The sequence below is a fragment of the Hemiscyllium ocellatum genome, chromosome 17 (assembly GCF_020745735.1).
Source record: "Hemiscyllium ocellatum isolate sHemOce1 chromosome 17, sHemOce1.pat.X.cur, whole genome shotgun sequence".
Taxonomy (NCBI): domain Eukaryota; kingdom Metazoa; phylum Chordata; class Chondrichthyes; order Orectolobiformes; family Hemiscylliidae; genus Hemiscyllium; species Hemiscyllium ocellatum.
The window spans coordinates 2727527-2749313 of record NC_083417.1 but is presented as its reverse complement, the minus strand read 5'-3'; the positions used below and the strand labels follow the sequence as shown (position 1 = coordinate 2749313).

At 43.1% G+C, this 21787-nt stretch overlaps 1 protein-coding gene across 1 annotated transcript in view; it reads left to right on the top strand.

The window, feature by feature from the left end:
* pepd (peptidase D) overlaps positions 1-21787 on the top strand; it is a 168311-nt gene that overhangs the window by 17376 nt on the left and 129148 nt on the right. Inside the window, exons 3-6 of the mRNA XM_060837549.1 lie at positions 1129-1256; positions 7068-7131; positions 16780-16827; positions 17566-17627. Of these exons, the coding sequence (XP_060693532.1) occupies positions 1129-1256; positions 7068-7131; positions 16780-16827; positions 17566-17627 (302 nt within the window). The remainder of the gene's footprint in view (positions 1-1128; positions 1257-7067; positions 7132-16779; positions 16828-17565; positions 17628-21787) is intronic.

The window sequence follows — 21787 nt, the reverse complement described above, 5'->3', positions numbered from 1 at the left end:
CCTAGAACACGCTCACTGAGGGCGTTGTGGGTCTTCCTACAGCACACAGACTGCACTGGTTCAAGAATGCAGCTCAGCCCCACCTTCTCGAGAGCAGCTAAGGATGGGCAATAAATGCTGACTCTTATCAGTGACTTGTATGTCCCATGAGTGAATATTTAAAAAGGAAAGGTACCTGCTGAATTTGGATGCTAGCTTTTTTTGATTCAAGTATAAGGATTCCCAGTGCATCTGTTCTGTAGTCTTCTGCAATGTTTCTCCTTTAAATAATATTCAGCCCCTCTCCTCTTCCTGCCAAAGTACATGGTCTAACAATATACTCAATTTGCTGAGACTTTGTCCACTCAATCTGTCTTTATCCCTTTGCAGACTGTGTCACCATCACCACTTGCCATCCCAATTATTTGTGTCTGTTGCAAATTTGGCTTAAGTACATCCACTTTCCTGAATAAAGTCATGAATATGTTGGAAGTAACAGTGACCCCAGCACTGAACCCTGTAACCACCACCTGTTAGTTAGTTAGCCAGCCAGCTATTCATATTAGTCTATTACCTGGTGAGGGTGTGGTTTGCAGGGGTGTTGACAGGGGTGATAGGTTGGTGTTGGTCGAACAGAATGGGGAGTGGGTTGGGGGCCATTTGAAAGGAGTTTAGGGAACAGTTGGTGGAGTTTGTGGGCAGTGGTTTCCAGGTTGTGTGCAGATGAGGGGGATGGTGGTTGGGTGATTGCAAGGCAGTTGTTGAAGTTTGATATCTTGACCCGGGAAAAAAATCTCAGGAATTGGTTCTGCCATGAGCATTGCAGTGAATGAGGCTCCCCACACTGACCTCCCACATGATGAATGTACTGTGAGTGTAGCTGGTAAATGATGATAGACACAATGTCAGTGTCTAGCTATATGCTTTCCTGAATAATAGTGACTGATCTGGAAAGAGAGCAGATGAGAATTCTTTCCACACTGAGTGGTTGTGATCTGGAATGTGCAGCCTGAAGGAGTGGTGGGAGTACAATTCCATAGTAATGTGCTAAAGGCAATGGGGACAAATATACACAGTTGGGTGGAGGGTGGTGGGAAGTGGGATGAATTGGACAATATTTGTAAACAGTAAACTTGTTCCTTGTCACAGGAATCTTACTTCCACTGGACGTTTGGAGTGCTCGAGGCGGACTGCTATGGTGCTGTGGAAGTTGCTACTGGCAAGTCCCTACTGTTTGTGCCCAAGCTCCCGGAGAGCTATGCTGTGTGGATGGGAACGTAAGGCTCCTTCTAGTTTCCAAAGCACTCCTACTGTTGCTGTTTGAGTTCACTTTATTCCTGACCTCTGCTGGCACCCAGTTTGGTATTGCCGCAATTCAGAAATGATCATCACTGTGTTCAAATCCCTCTGTGATCCACTTCTTGTTTCTCTCATTTGAATTCCCCTGGGTTTGGCATCTTTGACATTCTGGCCAGAGCATCACTGCAGGAGTTGCTGAGAGTAGTCACAAGTCCAGAGTTTTTAACAGCACCGAAACAGGCCCTTTGACCCATTGTATCCGTGACAGTCATCAAACATCCATCTGCTCTAATTCCATTTTGCAGCCCTTGGCTCATAACCTTGTATGCTATGGCATTTCCAGTGCTCACAAACTCAAGTGTTTGTGTTTCCTGCCTCTCAACCTTTTTAGGCAGTGGGTCCCACTCTCTGGGTGAAGATCTTTTTCCCCAGATTCCCTCTAAACATTCTAATCCATACCATAAAACTGTGCCTGTGGTTATTGACCCATCTACAAAGGGGAAAGGTTCTCCATTTCCAGCCTGTCTAAACCCTTCACAACCTTCTACACCTCAATCACCCTTTAGCCTTCTCTGCTCTAAGGAAAATAACCCCAGCCTATCTGGTGTTTCTTCATAGCCGAGTCACTGCAGATGAGGCAACATCTTCAGCTCCCTATCTAGGGCAATCACACCCTTGCTATACCATGGCAGTATAGTGTTATAGGCTCTACTATCCTCAGCTGCTTCATCAATTATTGCTCATAAACCAATCCCTCCGTGCCATGGATCATTCTGGTGAACTTTTTTGGACTGCCTTCAATGAAGCAATATCTTTTATTTAAATAAGGGGGCTAGAACTGCTCATAACACTCTAGGTGTGGTCTCACCAGCACCTTGTACAGTGGTAATAAGACTTCCCTATTCTTACATTTCAGACATCTTGAAACAAGTTCCAATATCCTATTTGCCTTGTGCTTTGACAGGGTCAGTTAGACTTGAAACATCAGCTCTTTTCTCTCTCCAATGCTGCCAGACCTGCTGAGATTTTCAGACATTTTCTCTTTTGGTTTCAGATTCCAGCATCCGCAGTAATTTGCTTTTGTCCTATTCGCCTTTCTGTGTACATGCTGCCAGTGTGTTAGCCTCGTGTGTTTTGCACACAAGTACCCCAAGTCCCATTGTGTTGCATTTTACTGCAGTTTTTCTCCATTTAAATAATATGCTGTTATTTTGTTCTCCCTTCCAAATTGACTTCACATTTTCCTACATTACTCTGTTTGCCAATGTTTCGCTCACTTACTTAACCTATCAGTACCGTTTTACAAACTATTTGTCTCGCTCTCACAACCAGCCTTGCTTCCCACTTTTGTGTCTTTGCAAGTTTGGCTACACATCCTTCCTCCCAATCAATAATGTTTGTTGTACACCGTTGTGGTCCCAGCACACAACCCTGTGGAACCTCATTGGTTACAGTTGCCAATGTGGAAAAGAATCCCTTATCCACACTCGCTATTTCCTGCCCACGAGGCAATTCTCTGTCCATGCCAATATGCAACCTCCAACACCATGGGTTTTTATGACTTGATGTTTTGAGGTGCCGTTCTGACTGCCTTCTGTAAACCCAAATAAAACACATCTTCTGGTTCCCTTCTATCTTCTCTGGTTGAGACACCTTTGGAAAAGTCTAATACATTTCCCTTTCATGAAGCCATGCTGGCAGTGTTTGATTAGGGTATGATTTTCCAAATGTTCCGTGATTAGAGACATAGGGATATATAGCACAGAAACAGACCCTTTGATCCAACTTGTGCGTGCCAGCTAGATATCCGAAATAAATCTAGTCCCATTTGGCTCATATCCCTCTAAACACTTCCTATTCATATACACATCCAGAGGTGCTGTAATTGTACCAGCCTTCACCACTTCCTTTGGTAGCTCATTCCATACACACACCACCGTGTGTGTGAAAAAGTTGCCCCTTAAATCCCTTTTAAGTCTCTTCTTTCCCCCTGCCCCCCCCACTTTAAACCGATGCTGTCTAGTTTCGGACTGGCATGCCCAGGGAAAAGACCTTGTCTGTTTACCCTTTCCATGCCCCTCATGGTTTTATAAACCTCTATAAGGTCACCTCTCAGCCTCTGACGCTCCAGGGAAAACAGCCCCAGTCTACTCTGCCTCCCTGATAGCTCAAACCCTCCAACTCTGGCAACATCCTTATAAATCTTTTCTGAACCCTTTCAAGTTTCACAACACCCTTCCTGTAGCAGGGAGACCAGAATTGCACAGTGTCCAAATTGCTTATTTAATATTTTATTTCAATGTTTTCCCAGCATTAGATTTTAGGCGACTTGGCCTATAGTTACCTGCTTTTTGTCTCCCTCCCTTTTTGAACTGTCTCTTCGACAGTCTTCCTATCCTCGGTTACTTTTCCAGGATTCAAGGAATTTTTGGAAAATTACAACCAATGCGTCAATTATCTCCAGCTACTTGTTGGGTATTGTTCTGCTTAGTACAATTCCTGAAGCAGTCCAGGTGCTGCAAGGCTTAATCGATATCCAGTTTTGAACCGACTCGTTGCATGTTACCTTTGTGCCACTCAATTGCCAGGTAATAACTTTCCCAAGCAAGAAATAATCTAATCACCACCCCTTGACATTCAGTAGCATCGCTGAATCCCCCATTATCAATCTCCAGGGAGTTACCCTTGACCAGAAACTCAGCTGTTATGACATGAAAACAGATAGACAGGCAAATCAAATCAGCCTCCCTGCCCCTGTATTCACAACATTGTAAAATTAAAGTGATGAATGATCCTCAGAATTGCCCAATCGTTCCTAATCAGACTTTTAAAATAACCCATACCAGACACCAAGTTTATTGCTGAAACAAAAGAATTAACAATTCATTATTAATACAGTAATTTTCACAAAGCAAAATCAAGCAACAAGATAATCTAATTAATGTCCATGTTTTAAACCCAATCTTCTTCAATTCTGGCTCCACACACACTTACAGACACACTGAGCGATAAAAGAAAAATAGTGCGATGTAACCTGGCTTTTGTTGGTATGGTTTGTGGTGATGCCTATGTGCAATTTGCAAAATTGGATATATAGAGTTTTCCATTCCACCACTTTTTAGTTATTAATAAACATAAGGAATAGTTGAGGTCCTTACGGGATGTCCTGTTAATGAGCTGTACAGTGTGGAGAAGTTGCTGCTTCAGTTCTGCTGCCTGTCCTGACTCCGGAGATGATCAGGGCAGCAGCGGGGGAGCTGCATCTCTGCTTGGTGATCTTGATTGAGATAGAGGTACTGGGCAAGGATGTCATTTTCCCGCAGCTCGCCACCTGTCAATGCCTGCATGCGGTTGTTGGTGTAGGACAGTTTGAGCCCTGCAATTAAATAGCTTACAGATATTCATGAATAATCACAAAACTCTGGTGCTGAAGGCACCTGTTCACCAAACTTGAGTGATCAGGAGAGAAAATTGAAGACTATTATTTTTTCCAATCATTCTGGTCTGTAATTCTATTTACCGAGCTGTACCTAAAAAGTCTGAGATTTCCTATATGGATTTTGACTAGGACAGACAATGAGGGATTGGGATTTGTTACTCTAATTTGTCAAACACACTAATTAATGGAAGCCATTATTTACTCTTGGCTCTCTGAGCAGATTGAAAGTGGGAGTAATTATTTATCTGCTCTGTATCATCTCCCTGTGTAATTAATACTGCAGCTGCTGCACTCTTGTTGATTGCAATTATTTGTAGCTCTAATTAATGTATTGATTAAATGGTTTCCTTCAGGTTGCATCATTGTTCTCCCCACAAAAAAGCAAATTAGAATTTGCTATCCATTTGATTTAATAAAATCTGAGCTTTCTCTTTGTGCTGTTGATTCTGGGATTATAAAAATAATTTTGGTCTCCTGTAAAAAGTGTAAGTTAGGTTCTCAGTAAGGTCTCTTTCTGTAACAACAAGTTACAGTCGCTGCTATCAACAGGATAAACACCCTCCCACTGACTCAAACAGAAGCCAAGGATAGAATCATATGTTCATACAACACAGCCACTTGGCCCGTTGTGCCAGCATTTTGAGAAAGCTGTTCAGTTAGTCCCAAGCCCTGCGAAGAAGGCATATGGTGTACTGGCTTTTATTGGTAGAGGAATTGAGTTCCGGAGTCCTGAGGTCATGTTGCAGTTGTATAAGACTCTGGTGCGGCCGCATCTGGAGTATTGTGTGCAGTTTTGGTCGCCATACTATAGGAAGGATGTGGAGGCATTGGAACGGGTGTAGAGGAGGTTTACCAGGATGTTGCCTGGTATAGTAGGAAGGTTGTATGAGGAAAGGCTGAGGCACTTGGGGCTGTTTTCATTGGAGAAAAGAAGGTTTAGGGGTGACTTGATAGAGGTGCACAAAATGATTAGGGGTTTAGATAGGGTTGACAATGAGAACCTCTTTCCACGTATGGAGTCAGCTATTACGAGGGGGCATAGCTTTAAATTAAGGGGTGGTAGGTATAAGACAGATGTTAGGGGTAGATTCTTTACTCAGCGAGTCGTGAGTTCATGGAATGCCCTGCCAATAACAGTGGTGGACTCTCCCTCTTTGTGGGCATTTAAATGGGCATTGGATAGGCATATGGAGGATAGTGGGCTAGTGTAAGTTGGGTGGGCTTCAGTCGGCACAACATTGAGGGCCGAAGGGCCTGTACTGCACTGTATTTTTCTATGTTCTATGTTCTAAGCCCCTGCTCTTTCCCCCAAGGCATGTGCAATTATTTGTCCAGTTCCCTTTTGTACGTTCCAGTTGAATCTGCTTCCCTTTCAGAGGTGACATGTTTTCGATCATTTGCCCAACTCTCACCACCTCTTTGCTCCTGACTTTAAACTGTGACCCTCTCACCTGTAGAAGTAGATGCTTGCTCTTTTCTGGCAATACTCGTCCTTCTTGAATAGTTAGCGATTGTCACTTAGGGACAAAGGAACTGGTGTAGGCCATTTATCCCCTCAAGCCTCTTCCTTCATTCACCGAGATCATGGTTAATCAGTAGCCTAACTTTCGACTTGTCTTTGGCCCATATCCCTTCATAACATTGCTTAAAAAAATCTATCCCCGATTTAAATTTAACTGAATCTGCATCCTCCTACCCTTTGTGTGTACAAGTACTTCCTAACATCTGTCCTGAACAGTCTGGCCTTAATTCCCAGACAATGAAGAAATTAATATTCTATGTAAATGTGATTTTATTCAGATCAATCTTTGATTATTTAAAAACATTTTTGATTTTTGCAAGTGTCTCTTAAACAGGTTAGGAGTATCTATGATTCTATGGAAACTAGAAGCTTTCTAATGTATCAGCTGAGTTACTGTGCAGAAATTGGAATCTGGTGTACTGAGTTTCAGTTCAGAGATGTTAGACACCTCTGGAACAGGTGGGACTTGAACCCAGGCCTCCTGCCTCAGTTGTTGGGGCATTACAACTGTACCACAAGAGCCCTTCTGGTGGCACAGGCAGAATTGCTTGAACACAGGAGCAGCTGGGATCTAAATCTAATTAGCTATGGGTGAGTTGGGAAATATTCCAGGAAAACCTCTTCCTGGGAAAGGTGAGGGGAATAGGTTAAACAATTTGCTGTCACTTCTTCTGCAGTCACTGAGCAGTTGCCCATTGAGAAACAGCAAATTGTGTGACTCAGTGCAGTCTGTTCAAAGGAGTGAGCTTTTGAGAACAGACAAAGGGGGTAGGAGGACGGAAACCAGATGAGACACTCTCAACCTTCTCTCTCTCTCTCTCCTCAAAGGATTCACAGCCGTGACTACTTCAAAAAGAAATACTCCGTGAATGAAGTTCACTACACTTGTGATGTAAGTCTAAATAAATCTTTTGAAGTTTCTGTTGAGAGAGCACGGCAAGGATATGAGCTGGAGTTGGGTGGGAGTTCGAAAAGATTAGAGAGAGGACAAAGGATGATGCCATGGGAGACGGGAACACTGGGATGAGAAAGAAAAATGGAAATTACTGTAAAAGCTCAACAGGTCTAGCAGCATCTGTGGAGAGAAATCAGTTAACGTTTCTGATCTGGTGACTCTTCCCCAGATCTGATACAGAACTGGGATGAGAATTTTAAATTCCAGACACTAAAGAGACTAGAGCCACCATCGAGGTAAAAACAATGACTGCAGATGCTGGAAACCAGATTCTGGATCAGTGGTGCTGGAAGAGCACAGCAGTTCAGGCAGCATCCAAAGGGCTTTTGCCCGAAACGTTGATTTTGCTGCATTTTGGATGCTGCCTGAACTGCTGTGCACTTCCAGCACCACTAATCCAGGAGCCACCATCGGTTAATGAGCAGCGTGATAATGATTGAATCTGATTTGGTGAATGTTCGAGGTTTGAAAGAACTGAAGTTGAGAGGAAGCTGGTCAAAATTAGAATGTGGGGGGAGTATAGATGAGATCTTTGGAAAATGAGCTGGGGAAAGCCATAGAGAAATGGGTGATGTTACAGAGGTAGAGTAAGCCATTTTTGGCAGGGAAATGGCAATGGGTCAGAAGGTGAACTCGATGTTAAACAGAATCCAGTCTGGCCGGAGATGGAAACAAGATCTGAAAATATAGCTGGAAAAATTCATGCAGGTAAGGCAACATCTGCGGAGGGAAACCGAGGTAATGATTAAGTTGATGCTCTGTGTCAGGATTGAGCAGTTAACGAAAGATGTGGGAAGGAAGATGTGATATAACTGGAAGGGATTTGCAATTCAAATCATAGGAAATGTGGCAAAGTCGGGAAGACTTGATTCAAAGGAGCTTTTTTCTCATAAAGCTGCAATTGAACCTGAGTTACCAATGTTTTATTCATCCCCTAGGAACTCGGTGTTTGATTTCTTCTAGATCATGCAGGAGGCAAAACATAAGAACGAATAATTAATAGAAAAGTCAAGGTGCTGTGGTTGCTGAGCATTGAAGTAGGGAAGAAAATATACTGGAAATAATCAGACCAGGTGGTAGCTGTGGGAGAGAAACAGCATTAACTTTCAAGGTCTGTGATCGATAACTAATTAGGAGGCAAAGGCAGCGAGTTGCAAATGAGGTGCAGGATTTAAATGGCAGGTGGCTGGGGCAGAGACTTTTGGAGCTGTTCCACAGAGATCAGCCAATCAGCGCACATAGTTGAGGAGGGGTTGCTTAAGTGGGGCAGGGGCATTGGGGAAAGAGTCACACGGGGGAGGGGACACAGTCGCTGAGTTTGGGGTTTGCAGAGAAGGCAGTTTGGGTTTTGCCAGAGCCACTCAGCTGATGGTAGCCTGGGTTCAAACATGGACAAGAGGGGAGGAGTGAGGTGAGAATGACTGCCCTCTACATCAAGGCCACATTTGACAGTATGGAAAGGAGGAGTCCTGGCAAAACTAGTCAATGGGGATCAGAGGGAACCTATTGTTTCAGTTGGTTGAAGACATTACCTACCAAAAAGGGTTTGGGATTACTTGAGATTGGTCATCTCACCCTCAAGGCATTCCTGCAGGAGTTTCTTAGGATAGTATCCTAGACACAACCATTATCAGCTGCTTCTTCAATGACCTTCCATTCACCATAAGATCAAAGTGGCGATGTGCAGTCATCACTAAACAATGTTTAGCACCACTCATGACTCCTGAGATACTGAAGCAGTTCATTTCCAACTGGACAATATCCAGGTTTGGACTGATAAATGCCAAGAAATATTAGTGCTGTACAGTGCCAGACAGTGACCATCTCTAACAGCGATGGTGTTATTACTGTAGCAACATTCTGGAGGCTAATATTGGTGAGAAACTGAATTAGATGAACCATATCGATGCAGTGGCTACAAAAGCACTTCAGAGTTTAGGAATCCTGCACCACCTGACTCCCCAAAGCCTGTCCACCATCCACAAGACAACCTTCAGAGTGTGATGGAATATTTTCCATTTGCCTGGATGGGTCCGACTCCAACAACACTCAAGGAAGCTAGACACTATCCAGGACAAAACAGGCCATTCGATTAGTACCACATCCAGAAGATTCACTCCGACTACACTCAGTAGTAGCAGTGCTGTGTGCCATCTGCAAGATGCACAACAGAAATTCACCAAAGTTCTTTAGTACCTTCCAAATCTATTCTCCCCCAAAAAAACAATCTACAGAGGCAAGGGCAATGATATATGGCAACACCACCCCCTGCAAGTTCCCTCCAAGTCACTCACCATCCTGACTTGGAAATATATCGCAGTTCCTTCACTGTTGCTGGGTCAAAATCTTGGAATTCCCTCCCCAAGGGCACTGTTGGTCAACCCACAGCACGTGGACTGCAGCAACTCACCACCATTACCTCAAGGACGATTAGACCATTAGGAATAGGAGTGGAAGTTATTCAGCCCATCGAGTCCATTCTGCCACTCAGTCATGGCTGATGGGCATTTCAACGTCACTTACCTGGATTTTGTGTTCCACTGTCTTCTGTGGCAGAGTTCCAAAATGTCTCAACCCTTGAGCAGAAAGAATTCTCCTAATCTTTGCCCTAATTGATACCTTTTAAATGATAGACATGGCTATGATGTTGTGGGATAATGGAAACATGGCTAAATGATGGAGAGTACTAGGTATGTAGAATTCAAGGATCCACAGTATTCCGATATGGAAAGAGGGAGGTCGGCTGACCGCAATGATTAAGGAAGATATTGTCGTGTTGGTAAGAGAATGTTTTTACTCTTTCAAAAACATTGTTTGCTTGGAGATGAGAATGAGAGAGAGTATAAATGCTTTTGTGACGTATACCTATTGATTCCAAACAGTCAGAAACAGAGGACCTAATATGCAGGGAAATCCAAGCCATGCTGCAACTGTAGAATGGTGAGACTGGGAGATTTTTGTTACAGGTAGAAAGTGAGGACTGCAGATGCTGGAGACCAGAGCTGAAAATGTGTTGCTGGAAAAGCGCAGCAGGTCAGGCAACATCCAAGGAGCAGGAGAGTCGACGTTTCGGGCATGAGCCCTTCTTCAGGAATGAGGAGAGTGTGCCAAGCAGACTTGGCACACCCTCCTCATTCCTGAAGAAGGGCTCATGCCTGAAACGTCGATTCTCCTGCCCTTTGGATGCTGCCTGACCTGCTGCGCTTTTCCAGCAACACATTTTCAGACTTTTGTTATATCAATATCCCAATCGCTATTTTTTAAAATGAAGGGTGGGGAGGGGAGGAGGAGGAGGAGGAATTTGATCAGTATGCTTTTGGTCCAACTGAAAGGAGATGTCCCAGATCCAGCAACTGGGTCTTCCTCATTCCCAGGGATTTGGAGGGAATACTTGGTTAACAGTTATCATGTTATCTTTAAGGTTTTACTTAGGAATGGCGAGGTGTAAAGAACAGTATAAATTGGAACTTGTAGGTTGAAAGAGGACTGATTTCAATGGGATGTGAGGATATTGAGGCAGAGTACAGTGAAACCAAAGACTGGCAGCAAGAGCTGAAATAGGATAGCGGGTGACTTTTAATAAGGAGATATTTCGGGTACAGGCTGGTTACATTTCAACAAAGGGGGAAGCTGGGAAACCAGCGCCGAGACTACTTGAACAAGGGAGATAGAGCATGAAGAAACTAATAAAAGGGTGAAGTGGGTGTTATCATTGATAAAGTGGGTGATGTATAGTTAAAAGTGCAGGCCAGAATCGAGATCATGGAGACAGCAGAGTCATGAGCACTTGCTACCAATAAAACTGAGCAGAAGTTATGATATGAAATTATTGAACACAAATTGCAAAGTACCTCATCAAAAGGATAAGTGCTGTCCAGTTTACTAATGCTCTTTCAGGAAGGAAATCTATTGTCCTGACACGGTTTTGATACATGTCAGTCCCGACCCTCGGCAATGTGGTAAAAACAATGACTGCAGATGCTGGAAGCCAGATTCTGGATCAGTGGTGCTGGAAGAGCACAGCAGTTCAGGCAGCATCCAATGGGCAGCGAAATCAACGTTTCGGGCAAAAGCCCTTCATCAGGAATAAAGGCAGTGAGCCTGACACGTGGAGAGATAAACTAGAGTGGGGGTGGGGAGAGAGTAGCATATATACGATGGGTGAGTGGGGGAGGGGACGAAGGTGATAGGTCAGGAAGGAGAGGGTGGAGTGGATAAGTGGAAAAGGAGCTAGGCAGGTAGGACAAGTCCGGACAAATCATGGTGACAGTGCTGAGCTGGAAGTTTGGAACCAGGGTGAGGTGGGGGAAGGGGAAATGAGGAAACTGTTGAAGTCCACCTTAATGCCGTGGAGTTGAAGTCCACATTGATGCCCTGGGGTTGAAGTGTTCCAAGGCGGAAGATGACGCATTCTTCCTCCAGGTGCCTGGTGGCGAGGGAGCGGCGGTGAAGGAGGCCCAGGACCTCCATGTCTTCGCAGCGTGGGAGGGAGAGTTGAAATGTTGGGCCACGGGGCGGTGTGGTTGATTGGTGCGGGTATCTCGGAGATGTTCCCTAAAGCGCTCTGCTAGGAGGCGCCCAGTCTCCCCAATGTAGAGGAGACCGCATCGGGAGCAACGGATACAATAAATGATATTAGTGGATGTCAGGTAAAACTTTGATGGATGTGGAAGACTCCTTTAGGACCTTGAATAGAGGTATGGGCACAGGTTTGACAGTTCCTGCGGTGGCAGGGGAAGGTGCCAGGATGGGAAGCTGGGTTGTAGGGGGACATGGACCTGACCAGGTAGCCACGGAGGGAACGGTCTTTGCGGAAGGAGGAAAAGGGTGGGGAATAAAATATATCCCTGGTGGTGGGGTCTGTTGGAGGTGGCGGAAATGTCGGCGGATGATTTGGTTTATGCGAAGGTTGGTAGGGTGGAAGGTGAGCACCAGGGGCGTTCTGTCCTCGGCAACGTGGTTGATTCTTAACTGTCCTGTGAAGTGACAGAGCAGGCCTGTCCCTACAGAATGAGTTGGATGTTTTCCTCTATCTCTCAATGTTGCTTGGTAAGTTAGTTGGGGAATACTTTATGAATTTTCCAAACGTTTAAGTAGTTCTCTTTAAACATCTCTTTTAAACATGGGATCTTGTGCTTTTGAGCTACCAGGAGCTAAGGAGATGTGCAAAAGTTTTAAACCTCTAACTGAAGGCCTTGCAAGTCCCACTGGATGTGTTCCAGAGTTATATTGAACTTTTTATGATGCTACACCACTGACCAGATGCTGTTCAGTCTTCAGTGAAGTGAATGTGTGTGATTCTGCATTAAAGAATTTCATTCTGGGGAGGTCTCCAGGGAGTCTGAGTTTAAAATCAAATCATGAGCCTGGATGAATGAAGTTCCGTGCCTGACTTTTTTTTTATTAAAGACTAATATATCTCTCTGTTTATTATTATTGTGCCATGTAGTTGCCTCCATTCCTTCCCCTCTTTTCCACTAATTAAAATAACCAGTTCAGAGGCTGAAGCTGCTTAACAACTGGTGCTTGGGGCTGGGCTCCAGCACCTTGCAATAATCTGTTCTTAATGTCTCTACCACAGCTGTCCTGGGTGGCTGTATCCCCTGCCAACCAACATTAACCATTCACATACCCTCTCATCTTGTTATTTCCCTCACTGCTTTTTAACATTTACGCCATTTGATCATCTTCACAGATCTCAGGGGTAAGCACACCCTGATGTGGCTTCGGATGCAGAAAGTGATCTCGGATTGACTCTGGTTTATGTCGAGTGGAGGCTGGGAGGCTGCTCTGGGAAAATATTGGAATAGTTGAGTTTGTTTTGTCCCTTCTTTCTCCTACCCACCCCCTCCCCCCCAAAAAAATTAATATACTGTGTTATCACATATGTTCTGTTTTTGTGAAGCTTCAATAACTAGAAACATTAACTGATCCCCTCCCTCCACAGCATCTCCCTGACCTGATTCTGGCTCAGATTTCCAGCAGCTACAATCCTATTGTTCCTTTGTTCTGCTGCTGTCTTTACAGATTTGTATTTCTCCATATATATTAGCCTCTCTCAGTACTTTTGTAAATCTCTCCTTCCAATCCACACTTAACCCTCAGGGTCAAGGTTTGTTTTGTATTAATTCTGACTCTGGCCTTTCAAGGCATTAATGCTGATTGACTACGACTGCACCAGGGGAGATAGGAAGAGATGCTGTTCTGTTTATTGTTGAATATCAATTGCTGCTTGCTGTAATGGAGCACTGGGTTGTTTGAATATGCTTCTTTTTTGTAAAATCTTCCATATGTGCTGATTCTTAAACCGAGTTTGACTGAAACAATGCTGGAATAGTATTGATTTTGTTAGTTAACTAAGTACAGTACTGTGTTCCTATTGTCCACTCCGTACCCATGCTCTCTTGCCATCACTGCTGCCAGCTATGCACCAGTGTTCCCCCTCATTCTGTTACCTGCTCTGCACCCACATGCATTCTGCGTTAGACCATAAGATGAAAGAACAGCAGTAGGCCATTCAGCCCATTGAGTCTGTTCCACCATTCAATGAGATTGTGGCTGATCTGATCGTCCTCAACTCCAGTTTCCTGCTGTTTCCCCACAACCCTTGATTCCCTTCCCCATTAAAAATCTGTCTATCTCTATTGTGAATATTTTTAATAACTCAGTCTTGACAACTGTCTGCTGTAACAAATTCCATAAATTCATTACCTTCAGAAGACATGTGTCCTTATCTTTTTTATGTAGGGTGAGGAGGAATTTCCTCTGAGCAATGTACCCTCTGTGCACCCACATTTTCTGAATCTGTCCCCCACTTTGCAGACCACATGCTCTCTCCTTGTGTACCTTTTGAGTTCCTTTAGCTTTGTAACAATTAATTAATTTCACAGATGCTGATGTTAGAGGCTGCTCACATATAGCATCTGCAGGTATTCTCTGTGATCGCTGTGATTTAGCTGGCAGAGAGGCAGCATGATCTTCCACATGGTTTGAGATACAAGCTGCATTTCCTAATAAATCCTTCAGAGAACCATTTCAGTCCAGGCAGGGACATGATGATGCAAATGAATTCCAAATTGTGCTCCAGATTGTGTTCCTCCAATCTGTCCCTTTGACACATTGAATTCATTAGCAGTGATTAATTGTTGTAGTCATAAGTTGCCTTTGAATATATTTCTGTGGAGCTGATATAATGTGATGTCTTCTGTTTTCTGTTAACGGTTTGTTGCCTTTTGCCCAAACAAAAGCAAGATACCACAGGTGCTGAAAGGGGAATGGTGACTGCAGGCAGAGAGGCAACTTGCCCTGAATCCTTTCTGAGAGCTGGATGATAAAGTTTGATAGCATTTACAGAGGATAATAACCCCTGTGGGCATGGTTCTAAAATTTAGAGAGAGGTTGTTCCAGGCATGTGGTGATGGAAATCAGAAGCACCTTAAAGGCTGTAGCTGCTGAAGTTGATTGAAATTTGCAAATTAAAATGCTTACATTTTTGTATGGTCAGGATATCAAGGGATATGAAGCAAATATTAATAGATTGAGGTACAGAGCTGGGAATATGTAATTCACTGGTTGGAGAAGTTCATGGATTTAAATGACCTTGTATTCCTATGAATTGAAAATGGAGACCACACAGTGAACACGCATAAATATGGAGGTGGCTCAGTGAAGCGTGCAGGAAAATGAGAGGTCTGGACAGCGTGGATAGGGAGAAGATGTTTCCACTATCTGGAGAAACTGAGTGAAGGATGAACATCTAGAACTGAGATGAGGAATTTCTTTAGCCAGAGAGTGGTGAATCTGTGATATTGAGTTCCCCAGAGGGCTGTGGTGACCAAGTCATTCTGTGTATTTAACACAGAGATAGATTCTTGATTGGTTAGCGGATCAAGGGTTCCAGGGAGAAGTTTAGGAGAATGGAATTAAGAAACATATTGGCCATGCTTGAATAGAGGAGTAGATTCGATGGGCCAAGTGGCCTAATTCTACTAGGTCTGGTGGTGTTATGGTCCAATGTTTTGGCGTTTTTGGTCTGCGCTGGATCAATGAAGGATTAGTTTACCCAGTACTGCTCCCCACATTCTGCCTGCCCATTCTCCCTTGTCTCAAAATCAAATTCCCTCTGAAATGTCTTGATTGAACCTGTCTCGACCATGCTGGAAGGTCATGTAGTCCAGGTATTAATTGTTTGCTGTGTGAAAATATTTGAGTAAAAAATGAGGTCTGCAGATGCTGGAGATCACAGCTGAAAATGTGTTGCTGGTTAAAGCACAGCAGGTTAGGCAGCATCTCAGGAATAGGGAGTTCGATGTTTCGAGCATAAGCCCTTCATCAGGTGTGAAAATATTTGTCATCATTGCTTTCTTTCCCATCTGTGTGCTATGGTTCTGAATCCTTTCACCATTAGGAAAGGCGTCTCTTTGTTCAGTCAAGAACCTTCATGGTTTTGAAGATCAAAATCTGCTGTCAGCGTTCCTTTAGAGGCAAACAGTCCCAATAACTCTGGTCTGTGTAGGTGAAGTCTGCTGTCAGTGGAACCATTCTCCTGAGTCATTTCTGCACTCTCCCCATTGCCTTTAGAAGCAGCTCTCAGAAAACTCGTGTTTCCAAATAAACCTGTTGGACTGTAACCTGGTGTTGTGTGATAGTTAATGTGGTCCACCCTAGTCCAACACTGGCACCTCCACATATCTCTTTGCAGGTGTTATAACCAGGACTGGGTGTACAGTGTGGCTGAGGCCAAGCAGTGGTTTAAATAGGGCTGACACAACTTCCACGTGTTTGTGATCTCTTCCCCTTTTAATAAAGACTATGATGCTACACGATATATAAATCACACTCTCAGCCTTTCCTACTACCTTTGATGATCTATGCTGATAAATAGCCAGGACTCTCCTTTTGCAATTGCCCCCTTTCTTTTATTGTTTCTTGTCATTCTTCTTTTTGAAGTGAATCAGTTCACCCTTCCCTTCCCTCACGTTAATCTGCCGCTAATTTCCCATTTCTGCTGATTTACCATTTCTGCTAATTTCCCATTTCTGCTGATTTACCATTTCCACTGATTTGTCTTCGGCTCTGCACGATTCTCAGTTTTGCGTCATCTGTAAATTTAGAAATTTGGCTGAATGATTCCTTTCTGCTCCTGAGCAGTTGGAATAATGTCAGCCTTGGTTCCAAACCCAACAATAAGAATTTGGAGCACTAAAGACCAGCCTGGCACTCCTGTACAGTATTGGTAGAGTTGCGGTATGATAAATTAATTGTTTTCTGTTTCGGGTGGAGGTAATGATCTGATAGTACCAGTTTGAAGAAGAACAGGGTAGTTGTTGTGGATCATATTTATTCCTCAATGAACAAACAAAACAATCATTTAATCTTATTACTGTTTGTGGAATATTGACTGATGTGTTCCCTACATTACAGCAGGTACCACATTTCAAAAGTACTTTATTGACTGTCTTAGAACACTGATATTGTGAAAGGGCAATATGAATGCCAGTCTGTTGTCATAGTTATATATTTGGGATGTTTGCTTCAGCTGCTTTTTAATGCTGGGAATAACAGGGCAATGCTTTCTGTTTACAGGTGGCTGAGGTGCTGAGGACGCTGCAGCCAAATGTGCTGCTCACCCTGGTACGTACCTGTGCAGTGAGACTAATGGGAATTAGGACAAACAAGGGGCCGGCTCAGTGTGGTCAGGCTCGAGAATGTCCAGCTTGACCAAGATTCACAGAGGCTGGAGAGCAGCCTCCCTTGTGCCTTAGTGCTGTGACTTTGTACTGAACCACCTAGGAGTTGCAGGGTCTTCTCCTCTTGACAGACAAGCAGATCCGTCATTGTAAGTGTGCAGTTACAATGGGTGGTCTTAATCAGGATAACATTGTTGTCAGACTGATGAATGTAAATGTAGATGCTGCTAAATGACATTATAATAAAAGGTTTGTAGGGGATGCTTTGTATATTGCTTAACCATAACTGGAGTAAGCACTCCTGTCTGAATGATGTCAGTGTAGTTATCCAAGAACTGAGACTGACTGGCTTCATCATGATTACTAATATTGTGTAAAGCAACTGATTTGGATACTACTAAATCAAAGTTTGTGAGAAGATTTGTAGCTTGGGTGCTCGTTGTGATTCTGTTCGCCGAGCTGGGATACTACTTATACTGCACTACTGCCAAATAAATCTGTTCTTATTAAGTAAAAAGTGACAAATATTTAGACTCTGCTGTTCTTTGTTATTTTTCTCATGAAAACTCCAAATCAGCTCTCTTCCCCCCACCCCACCCCACCGCTCTGTTCCAGCAATTACTGAGACTTTAAAATGTATTCAGTAAGTACATAATTTAATGCATATTTGTTATAATTTCAGCGTGGTGTGAACACTGATAGTGGGCACACTACTCGAGAAGCTTCATTTGATGGAATCAGTCAGTAAGTGCTATTTCATTGCTCAACTTGTAATAGTAGGACTTCTAATGTATAATTAACTGATTTACGTTAATAATGCTTACAGTGACTCTCTTTGCAGTCTGCTAACTGGTTGCCCCATTAAGACAATTAAGATTAAGAGCAATCTATCCTGACATTAACGATACATTTCACAATTACAACTGAGATCAAAGGGTGCTTGTACTGCAGTGGTAGTATCCGTATATTTGGAGCTGGAAACCTGTGTTCAAATCGCACCTGATCTAGAGCTGTGTGGTGGCATCTTTAAACAGATTGATTAGAAAATACCTACCACTGAGATCACTGCACACTTGTGATTTTTAACAATCGTTTGGGGTGGATGTCACTGTCAAAAGTCATGGGTTCAAACCTCACTTCAGATGTGAGCACATGAATGAGGTGACGTTGCTTTGTCAAATGCTTTTTCTAAAAACATTAAAGAAATGAGGAGCAGAAAGTTCTCCTGAAAATGAGCCTTCCTCCCCTTGCCAAAACATTCAAAAAACAGATCAGCTGTTTGACTGCAGAATCTCACCGTGCATGTTTTCATTTCTCTGCGTAAGTGACTGCAATTCAGACACAACTTGTGGCATATAAAATGTTTTGGAAGATCTAAAGGCACTGTAATTCCATGTTGGTTAATCTTTAAAATGTACCTTTAGCTGGTTCTATCCAAACGTTCAGGTATTGTACTGATTATAAGAAGTAATTCCACTGATAAGGCCTGCTAGCCTTGGAATTTTGACACTTGTTTATAATGTCCTCTTTGTTTACGAGATTTATAGAATCTTGGAATTTTACAGAATAGGAGGAGGCTATTCAACCTATTGTCTATCCCAAAAGAGCTACCCAGCTATACCACTCTGCAGCCCTATTTCCTAAGCCTTCTAACTTCATCGCTTTCAAATATATCTCCAGCTCTTTTGAAACCCACTGTGGAATCCCTTCCATCACTCTCCCAGGCAGTGCATTCCAAATCCTAACAACACTGAGTAAAGACATTTCTCCTCATCTCACTGCGTGCTGTCTGCCTGGCAACCTTGAAATTGTGACTCCTAGTTACTGACATACTAACTAGTGGAGACAGAACATCCTCCTTAACCCTGTCGTCAGGGTCACACATGTACTTTAAGGGAAAAAAATCTGCCTGGTTTGGCCGACACGTCGTTCCAGACTCTCAGCAGTGTGGTTGATTTGAATGATCTGTTATTGAGACATTTATCTGTGCAGGAGTAACTTCACCGCATTGACCTTGGCCGTTTAAGAAGATGATTTAGTAGTACTGCCTTAAGGGTTGATTAAAAGGTTGGACTTACATTGGCATTCATCTCAAGAAGGAATAAAAATGTTGCTAGCTCCAATGTAGACAGTTTAGGATAAGAGATTGTAAATGGAGGTTAAAGCTAGCAGACACTAAGTTAGTGTGGTGGAAGTGTTCCCTGGGATGGAGTTGGTGTCAGTACAGCGTTGCCTTGGATTGTATTTGTATTTCCAGAAGGCTCGGTGATTTCCACTCTACAGGATGGAGCATCGGTGTTCAGATCCCCATATGCTGTTGGTTAAGTATCCATCTTAAATTGAGAAGGAATCTGCTTGATCCAGGAGTTGAAAACTATATTGTGTCATGATCAGAGTTGCTGCCTCTCTAACTTCAGTCTAGGTATGAAGTCACTGTATAAAATATCAAAATTATTCATGCTTGTCACAAGTTTTCTTATGGCCTCTGAGGGAAACGTTACAAACAAATTATAAGATTGCTGCTGCTTTCATTGTATACTCCATTTCCCAACTCAAGCAAATGATAATTTCCATGGATGGAACAATCTTCAGTTTGAGTTATGAAAGTGATCAAATCTGTTTGAGGTGTAAAAATTGGTCAGGATGCTGGAATAAACTCCTGTGCTATTCTTCCGATAGTAAATGTGCATTTATCTAGCTAGTTCAACAGCCTCCCAAGATACTCCCTTTATTATCGCAAATCTATCTATCTCTGCCTTAAATATATTCAACCACAACTTTTTTAAGGAAGGTTGTTGCTAAGACTTAAGCCCCCCTGAAAAAGATCTCCTCTTCTCTGCTTTACATACATGACTCCTTATTGAGAAAGAAAAATAGAAATTGCTGGAATAACTCAGCAGGTCTGGCAGCATTTAAGGAGAGAAATCCGAGTTAACGTTTCAGGTCGAGTGACCCTTCCTCAGAACCCTTCCTCTATTAAGTCACTACTGAGATTGCTTTTGCAAAGCATTCAACTGTTCCTCCTCTACATTTTGTAATTTGCTGAAAGTGTTAAAAAATGTGTGTTGGTGAAGTACCATGGAAAGAGAGATGCATTTATAACCTGGAGAGCACATTAGTGTTTGACTCATTCAGCAAATCCTGTAGTGCAGTCACATGCACCATCTAAAAATCAATGAGCAGTCAGAATGTCCAATATATTTATAGAGATAATAAAACCTGATTAGAATGGAAGCCTTTTGTACTGAAAGGTTAACCAGCCTGGCAAAAAATTGCACATTGTGAAATGTTTTATTGACTACTAATCCTTTGCCCCTTTACCCCGAGTGAAATTAGATTTCATAAATAGGCTCATAAAGTGCAGCTGCAAGCTGCTAACAAGGCAAGTGATGACCCTTGTTCCAAGCCAGTACAGAAGTGATTGCTGCTTGTTGCTGAGGTGTGCTGTATTCAGTCACTCATCTCATTTAGAAATCAACACTGCCAGTTCACAAACCAGCCTATCAGAATTAAGTTAAAAATCACACCACACCAGGTTATAGTCCAACAGGTTTAATTGGAAGCACTAGCTTTTGGAGCGACGCTCCTTCATCACAACCACCAGATTGAAGGAGCGACGCTCTGAAAGCTAGTGCTTCCAATTCAACCTGTTGGACTATAACCTGGTGTGGTGTGATTTTTAACTTTGTACACCCCAGTCCAACGCCGGTTCCTCCAAATCGCGACTATTATCAGAATTAAAGCATTGTGCTCTGAAAGCTGTGTCTAAGGCAGGTCGGAGTTTTGATTGTATATTACAAAACCTGTTTCATTTTTGAATGGTGTAGCCAGGTTGAGGGGCCAAGTGGCTTACCTCTGTTCCTAGTTCATTGTTTTCTGCTTCCCTCCCCAGTGCATCCTCATTTCTCCCTTTCACGAGTTTCCTTCCAGCAGCATACTATTTAGCTCTCACTCCATTTTCACCCACATCCTATAACCAAGCTGGAGCAGGGCATTTTAACTGTCCTAGTTGAGATTCTGTGTTCCTGAACGGGGTGGGGTCATTCAATGCAGAATCCAACACCCCCCCACTCTGTGTACACTCCATGAGTCTGCATTGGCTCCATTGACTAAAAGAAGACAATGCATTTGTACAGCACTTCCTGCAGGGTATCCCAAAGAGTTTTCACAGCCAGTTAAGTACTCTTGAAGACTGGTGACTGTCGTTCTACAGGAAATTTGGGAACCAATTTGGGCACAGCAAGATCCTAAATAAGCTGACCAAATCGGTGACTGGTTGAGGTGTAACTATCAGTCAGTCCACTGTAATAAGCTCCTGCTGTTCTTCCGATAGCAGGCTTGCGTTTATGTAGTTTCTTTGACAGTCCCCCCCAAGGCACTCCACAGCATTGGAGTGTCATTGAGCTGCATGGGTGATTTTGTCAAAAGCAGTGTATTGTGGATTTTAGAAGATTGCATGAGGAATAGCCTTTCATCAGAACACCATTGGTCTCCACAGATGCTGCTTAATCTGCTGAGTTTTCCCTCCACTTTCTTAGAGATTTTGGGTCTGATAACTAAATAGGTGTTTAGAAATGCCATAATCTTGGGATGTAGTTTAAGAAAACGAGGTCTGCCTTTTAAACCAGAGGGTTTATTCTTGCAGTGTGTTATGAATGTGTAGAATTCTCTAATACAGGCGGTAATGAGGCTGGTTCTTTAAATTTATTCAAAACTAAGTTACATAGTTTTTTTTTATATATTTGCCCCACACGTATAACTTAAGGCTAAGAATTGGGAGCTGGAAAGTGTGATTTGAATGGATGGCTATGTTTTTTAGATTAGATTACTTAGTGTGGAAACAGGCCCTTCAGCCCAACAAGTCCATACCAACCCGCCACCCACCCACACCCCTACCTTTTCCC